The sequence below is a fragment of the Montipora capricornis genome, chromosome 4, assembly GCF_036669925.1.
Source record: "Montipora capricornis isolate CH-2021 chromosome 4, ASM3666992v2, whole genome shotgun sequence".
Taxonomy (NCBI): Eukaryota; Metazoa; Cnidaria; class Anthozoa; order Scleractinia; family Acroporidae; genus Montipora; species Montipora capricornis.
In genome coordinates, this window is record NC_090886.1 from 25733235 (window position 1) to 25740734 (window position 7500).

General features: G+C 41.3%; 1 protein-coding gene, 1 long non-coding RNA gene and 1 pseudogene across 3 annotated transcripts in view; 1 reads left to right on the top strand and 2 right to left on the bottom strand.

The window, feature by feature from the left end:
- LOC138045819 (uncharacterized) overlaps positions 1-822 on the bottom strand; it is a 2221-nt gene extending 1399 nt beyond the window's left edge. Inside the window, exon 1 of the mRNA XM_068892447.1 lies at positions 460-822. Coding sequence (XP_068748548.1) covers positions 460-639 — 180 coding nt within the window. The 5' untranslated portion in view covers positions 640-822. The remainder of the gene's footprint in view (positions 1-459) is intronic.
- Positions 1-2214, bottom strand: part of LOC138045820 (uncharacterized) — a 9822-nt pseudogene extending 7608 nt beyond the window's left edge.
- Positions 1515-7125, top strand: LOC138045822 (uncharacterized). 2 transcript variants are annotated; one of them, XR_011131668.1, is made up of 4 exons: positions 1515-1768; positions 2457-2565; positions 2849-2946; positions 5187-7125. It is a non-coding gene; the product is annotated as an uncharacterized lncRNA (long non-coding RNA). The 2 variants fall into 2 exon arrangements; XR_011131667.1 differs by lacking the exon at positions 1515-1768 and having other exon boundaries at positions 2428-2565.
- The last annotated feature ends 375 nt before the right edge of the window (positions 7126-7500 follow it).

The following is a 7500-nucleotide window of genomic DNA, read 5'->3' on the forward strand; positions in this document are numbered from 1 at the left end:
ACCAGCGGAATACAACAACAGCCATGCAACAACACGTTGCCTTCACTGGTGGAATACCAAAGCAACGTCCACGCAATTGCCTAAACCGGCGGTACGGCGCTAGAAACGCCACGCAACAACAAATAGCCTAGACTAGTGGAAAACGTATGCAAAAGAAGTAAAACCAAAGATTTTACATAACTTAAAGTGTGGAAGCTAAAAAACGCAACAGAGGGCCACGGAGGCATGCGAAAACACGAGGAAACAAAAGCCCTAAAACAATACAGAGCATGAAACAATAGTTCCAAAAACAAAAAGGAGTATACAGGTTTACCGAAACAAACCCAAGACAAAAGAACCGGGAAAGAAAATACAAATGAACCGGAGACAAACGCAGGCACTAAAGCGACAGACAGCGGGTAAAACACGATAAAAAACGTAAACCTGGCTATGGGCCAGCAAAATTACTAGGAAAATTACCTCTTCCATGGTTTCAACCGCCGGGGCCGGGTCCGCCGCTAGAACTGGAGCCGGGGGCGGTGCGATAACCGGATCAACAACAGGCGGTTCTTCTACAACTGGCGGTGGCTCAACGGCAGCATGCTCCACGATTGCAGCAGCGACGGGAGCGGGTGGACGGGGAAGACGATGTTCTGCCATCTATGCTGGTGGCGGTTGACTGTGCAAGGAACAGACGCGAGAGTTGGCCGTCGTCCCGGAGTACGGTTAAAATGACCACTTTTCAGGCGGGGCGACAAAATATATACTCTAAGACCGCAAAGCATCAACACCGTAATAAGCATGCTCGGAAACGGGGGAATTCGAACGCATGATGAAAAACTTCCGCCATGAGCTAATTAATTATGCAGTGAGAATAATTTCTGTTTCTTTGACGCTGGATTTTCTCTTTCTTTCGGTGCTTTTCTCTTAGGAGCATGTGCTCGACTTACTTGCGCTGGTCTTAGCACAGGTAACCCAGGCTCACTGTGTGCGTCACGTAGGTATTAAAATATAGAGAACATATGAGGCGAAGTTTAGGTCTGAAAATTTGCTAGAAAATGGTAATAAAAATCGATAAAACTTATCATGTGGTGAACTGTTGTTGTCTTTAATACGTACACGAAGTTTCGGGGAAAATGGTGCCCGTTCACCTTCCTTCATAATATAGTGACAAGGTAGGAGACGGAAGCCAGCTTATGGACTCCGATCGACCCAAAACAAGCACGATTTTTTTCGCGAAAATCGAATCCAGTCGCTAAATAAACACGCCAGGCTCGTGGAACATGAATTTTTCTAAACCATGAATCCACTGAATTCCCAATTCAAAATGGCACTGAACTCTGGACGCCTGGAGACGAGTATAATAAGTCTCCCCCGAGGGAGGGGAGTCCCAAATTGCTCAGTGAGTTTTGTTTTTAGCAATTTGGGACTCCCCTCCCTCCACAACTTATTATACTCGCCCCCAGGCGTCCCGAGTTCATTGCAATTTTGAATTGGCCACTTCGTGAGTACCACGCTTTCTGGCCGCCATTTTAGCAGGTTAACTTACAAGTTTTACGGAGTCTGGTGGCTCCGTGTTGCTACCTGGAGATGCTTCAGTGGATTCATGGTTTAGAGAATTTCCTATTCCACGAACCTGGCGTGTTTATTTAGCGACTGGATTTGATTTTCGCGGAAAAAATCGTGCTTGTTTTGGGTCGATCGGAGTCCCGACGCTGGCTTCCGTCTCCTACCTTGTCACTATATTATGAAGGAAGGTGAACGGGCACCATTTTCCCCGAAACTTCGTGTACGTATTAAAGACAACAACAGTTCACCACATGATAAGTTTTATCGATTTTTATTACCATTTTCTAGCAAATTTTCAGACCTAAACTTCGCCTCATATGTTCTCTATATTTTAATACCTACGTGACGCACACAGTGAGCCTGGGTTACCTGTGGTCTTAGATTTGCCTTCAGTGGATCGGGAAATTCGGCTGTTGGACCTTTTTCGCCGGGCCAGTGAAGAGCACAAATATAAGTGTTTCTTGCTATGTTTTTCTCCGTAAAAAGTTCACGCGAGCAAGCCACTAGCCAACGCTTGCACTTTGCCATGTCTCGCGAAGGTTTTGGGAAGGGAATGAATACTTTCTTCCCCGATTCCTCTAACTCTTTGAGTGATTTTGGCCATTTATCTGCATATCTTGAGTCTCTCTTACACTCACCCCAACAACAGTGTTTGGTACCAACCATGCCGCTTCCTTTTAGAACGCTGAGTCATTTCTTGACGAAATTTTCCGTCGTTTTGTTTCAATTTTACAGCTCTCGCTCATAAATTTCCTTTAAGCTGGTCGCAATGTTTGTCTGAGTCTGTGCGGGGGGTCTCATACGTTATCACGTAACAAAATCTATTTTTAGTAATAGTATAAAGCGCTATTGATCCTAAGTTCTCGACTCCACATAAAAGGAGGAAGTCGTTTTTTTTTTTGGGATAGGTGTACCAACATGGAAGATGATAATATTGACAAGGAAACTTTTTTTGGACCGTTTAAAAGATCAAACGACGTCGCGCATTAGACGTGAACGCGATCGGTTAAGAATAAGGTAAGTTTTCCTTGCATCACGTTTATGAATAACTTTCATTGTAAGTGAAACCTGCTTCGAGTTAATGCCCCCGCTTTGTTGAAATTAATGGTATTTTATCTTAGAAGAGTTCCAAAGGGCCATGCAAGCTAACGAGTGGAGAAAGTTCGATAATTTTGTTACGTGGCCCGTTCCTTGTTAATGACAGCTGAGTGGGTTGTCCCGATAATTCACTTAACAATAAAGACTGATGCTTTCTTCATGTTCATGCATCCATCTAAGGATATACCCGTTTGCTTTTCAGAAAAATCTAGGAGCAGCATGCTCGAATAATACCGAATACCACTGAGAGCACAGTCATTGTTGAAAATGGGCTCTTGCTGGAGCAGTCGGAGGATGGTGGTAAGGAGATCTGTAGTTGACATTATTAGTGGTGGTATTCAATTAAGTGCCTTGAAATAGCTTTCTTCCAGTGGGATCTTTTTTCAGACGTTGAGGTTGTTGAATGATTCGGAAACGAACGAACTCTGGAGCAGTTTCAGCAGTTTGTAATTTAAGTATCAACGTTTGTAAGTCTCAACGGTTTTTCCCGCGTGCTCATAGATTCTATCAAACACAAGCCCCATGATATGGGCATCAACACTTGCCTGTCACTGTACAGCTGCCGCGCTCCCGTCCACAGGCTATTTTAACCCTGCATATGAGATAATTTGCATCATCATTATCGGCTAGGCAGACTTTGCATATAATATTAAAATCGTGTTTCATATATTTTTTTCATTATTATTTTTTAACTATGCGTGTGGAAAATATTAATTCCAGGTGTTCGATTTAACTGTCAGCAGTTTGGCAGACGATACCGTGAATTAGAAGTTAGCATTGAGCAGTAGATTATCTAAGAAAAGTAGCTATAAGTAGACATATTTTGCTTTCTTTATTCACTGAAACTTGTCTGAGCATACGAAGTCGATCGTGTATTTTAAAGTTACCTTATAACCGGCGGCTAGGACTTTTGAATACAGAATTCCGTTTTCACCAATTATCCGATTGATAGCCCAAATTTTTCTTTTTTTTTTTCCATCCAACCTAGCCCGTGTAGCAGGCGTTCGAAGGGAAGAGCAGGGAGGAATCGCCTTCCACGCAGGCCACATCCTACCTAGCCCTTTGTGTACCCGTATCCCCGGCCCTTTCAACTCAATCGAACGTGTTCGGCTTTTCCTCAGTTTCGTGAAGTATTATAAGCAGGTGTAGATCTGATAAATACAGAGAAAATATCCACCGGATATAATACAATTAACCTCGGATACCATTACATCGATCTGTAATCCTGATCTGTAACGTCGATAAATGTGTTTGCAGCTCCTATCGTACACTCCCAACCATGGCTACCTTTTTTTTTTTTTACAAAATCTTACACCAAGGAGCCCGACGGTGCTTATTTAGTAGAGTTTACAGCAAGGTAACTTTTAGAATTGTTTAACGACAATCATAAAACGTTTAGCAGACAACCATTTGATCCGTCAATCACACGGACAGGAGTTGCCGCATATTTGATCACGCGAGGATTGAATTGCGTGCAGAAAACAAATTCAATGCAGAACGTTCCCACAACACTTGTCGTGAAGAAGCTTGTCGCGTTAAATATTGGCGCTGCCAAGCTTTCAACATGCCGCTCTGATTCTCTTACTGTGTTTTAATTCATTATCGAGGGTGAAGGGCACAGTATCGAACGGCGAGAGTAGCATGTCCAAATTAAATATGAAAATAAAATTGGGCCTAATCTCAGGTTATTACAAACCAGACAATTTTTTTCCCTCGCGTGTGCTCAAAATTAATTCACACCATGGAGTTCTTCCTTATCTTTTATTCAGTCGGGTTTTGAATTTTTCGACGTTAAACTCCGAGTCTTTCACCAGTTATGGATATTGTTACATAATAAAAGAGCCCTTTTTCTGCCAATAATATTATTCTGTAGTGACCACTTTTCCTATATAATAAATATCATAAGTATTTAGCGTCATGCACTCCGAGTCTCAGTGACAAATAAACTAAGATAAGAGCAAATATTTTCCCCCAAAATTAAAGTTTTTCCGATGATGGCTGAGCGGAAATTATAGGAAGAACAAACATTTTAGCCACTGAGAGTTTTTTTCAGTCTGTCATTGCATAACTTGACTCACGCTCGCCAGTTAGCTGGCATTGCATCCGTTGGATGTTTAGAGTAGACTAACTATAGATGATAGTCTTGCAAAGACGTAATACAAGTTTAAGTGATTTTCAGCTCTAAAAAAACCTAATGATATTTGATCGTTGTTTCCGGCCGTCAAATATTCGAGTTTCGCGACATTCCTAAATACCAACGAATCCAGGCAATCATGTGGGCATAGCAAATGGGGAAAAAATAAATAAGGAAAGAACTATTAAATTTAAACATTCCCTTCGTAATATGTCTTTACCTGCTCGGTTACAAGTCGTCGTTGTCTATGTCTATATGGCCACCTTGTGTAACAACACAGAAACAACATACCCTCCTTTCCCACGTAGATCAAGTAAAATTTAATTATTTGATTAGCACGTACTCTATAATCAGATTTTAGTTTTTACAATGGGTTCCATTACACGGTGTCTTTTTTTTTTTTCAGTCCACAGTCCTGGTCCACGGTTCACAGTTTCCAATTAAGTTTTTGCTGACCGTTTGGCTGGCGAAATCTGGGAAACTGCGATTGAAACCTCTTTTTATTTCGCTGTCGCTTCTCTGTTGCGCCAAGAGAAAGAGAAAATCCTGTCGAGCACGCTGAACGTTTCTTGGAAGGGCTTTGCGTGAATACGCTTTTGGCGGTCTATTTGTCGAACTGGGACAACGAACCTGTACGTCATTGGCGCTATGGGACTTATCGAGGAAGTAATGGATAAGGACTTAAAGTAAAAGAGCCATTACAGGATCGGAAAGAAGTTACCGAGGAAAATGGGGTCCTCTTAACCTCTCAAGATCTCGGGAGCCGTGGACGGAGATACTTCCGAAGGAAAGTCACTGGAGAGTTATCATCCTCTATAGCAATTTGAGCTGTCAAAAGCAATGAAATTGCAATCCACAACAAGAAGACACCTAGTTGATAAGTATGCGTCTTTCAAAAGTCGTGGAGAGGATGGACACTAAAAATTGTAAATTTTCTTTGCTATTTATATTTCCCCCAGGTACTCCGGTTTCTCATGTCATTTCTAGTGTTCTTGTTTAGCGCATTTCATTTCTGGTAGGGTGTTTGGTTTCATGTAAGATGTCACAGAAAGTAACGTTTCCTACATACATGACATAATTGTTTTAAACATCCTAGCCTCGGTTGTTCAAAAGGTGGATAACGCTATCCATCGGTTAATCACTATCCAGCGAATAAACACTGGCAAAACCAATTGAGTTGTCCAGCGGATAGTGATTTATCCAGTGGATAGTGCTATCCACCCTGCAAACTGGGGCCTGTTGTTATTATTTTAAATTACCATAGAACACCAGCAATGAAGAGAACATTACCTTAGTTGTGGAGATCAGTGCCATGTCTTCAGTGACTATAATTTCTTCAAATAACATGCTAAGTATATTTATACCATTTGTTGCAAACGAGACAAAAAAATAATCTATAGTCACCAATTTTGAACAGGGTAACCCTAATCAAACTACAGCAGTTGGATATTGTTCTCTTATATTGCCATTACTATTGTATGTATTGGTAAATATTATTTTTGGTCGCCAGATCTCTAAAGCATTGTGAAGAATTATTGCACATATCAATAGTTTCAGAAATGAAAGGAGGTCAGTTACACTAAATTAAATTTAGTCTTGAGGCAAGGCACAGAAGTTTTGTGTCCGTCATTTGTTTCAGAACCAGAGGAGGTCAATAGCACCTAATTCATTCTTGAATCAAGACATTTGTTGCAGAATTAAAGGGGGTCCACACCAAATTAATTCTTAAAGCAAAGCACAGAATTTTTGCACCCATGATAAGTTTCAGAACTAAAGGAAGCCAATTACACTAACTTCATTCTTGAAGCAAGGCGCAGAATTTTTGCGCCCATGATTAGTTTCAGAACCAAAGGAGATCAATTACACTAACTTCATTCTTGAGGCAAGGTGCAGCATTTTTGCGCCCATGATTAGTTTCAGAACAAAAGGAGATCAATTACACTAACTTCATTCTTGAGGCAAGGTGCAGAATTTTTGCGCCCATGATTAGTTTCAGAACAGAAGGAGGTCAATTACACTAAATTCTATCTTGGGGCAAGGTGCAGAAGTTTTGCGCCCATGAGTAGTTTCAGTACAAAAGAAGGTCAATAGGACCAAATTCATTCTTGGGGCAAGGCGCAGAATTTTTGCGCCCATGATTAGTTTTGGAACCGAACAAGGTCAATTACACCAAATATGGGGTAACATGCAGAATTTTTGCGACCGTCATTAGTTTCTTAACCAAAGGAGGTCAATAGTACAAATTTATTCTTGGGATAAGGTGCTGAGTTTTTGCATAGCCCCCACATTCGTTTAACACTCCACCCTTAGACGTGTCGGTGAAATACACTCGTTTTTAACCAAGAGAGTGTACTTGTTGTTGAGTTTACAAAGTTTGACACTGGATCAATTCAAGATCCGAAGCAGTCTTCAGGTATTCATCGAAAAAAAGTAATTTTGGAAAACGCATTTTATTTTGGAACACGTTTTCAGCTGCGAGGCTGGTATCAATGGAAGTCGACGGTGCGCCCTTTACCCCCCTCCCTCTGTCAGTGCTCCGTTTTACGGGTATTTAAAGCTATAGCTACACGGATCAGAGGAAAGTCGAAACAGACGTTTAAGTCACCGAGAATCGGTGAATCTTGTCATCTTGCATTTCTTAGCATTGAAGGTCATCCTGTTCTGTTGACTCGAAGTGCACAAACTATCTAGATCATCTTGATACAGAAGATCATTAGGAC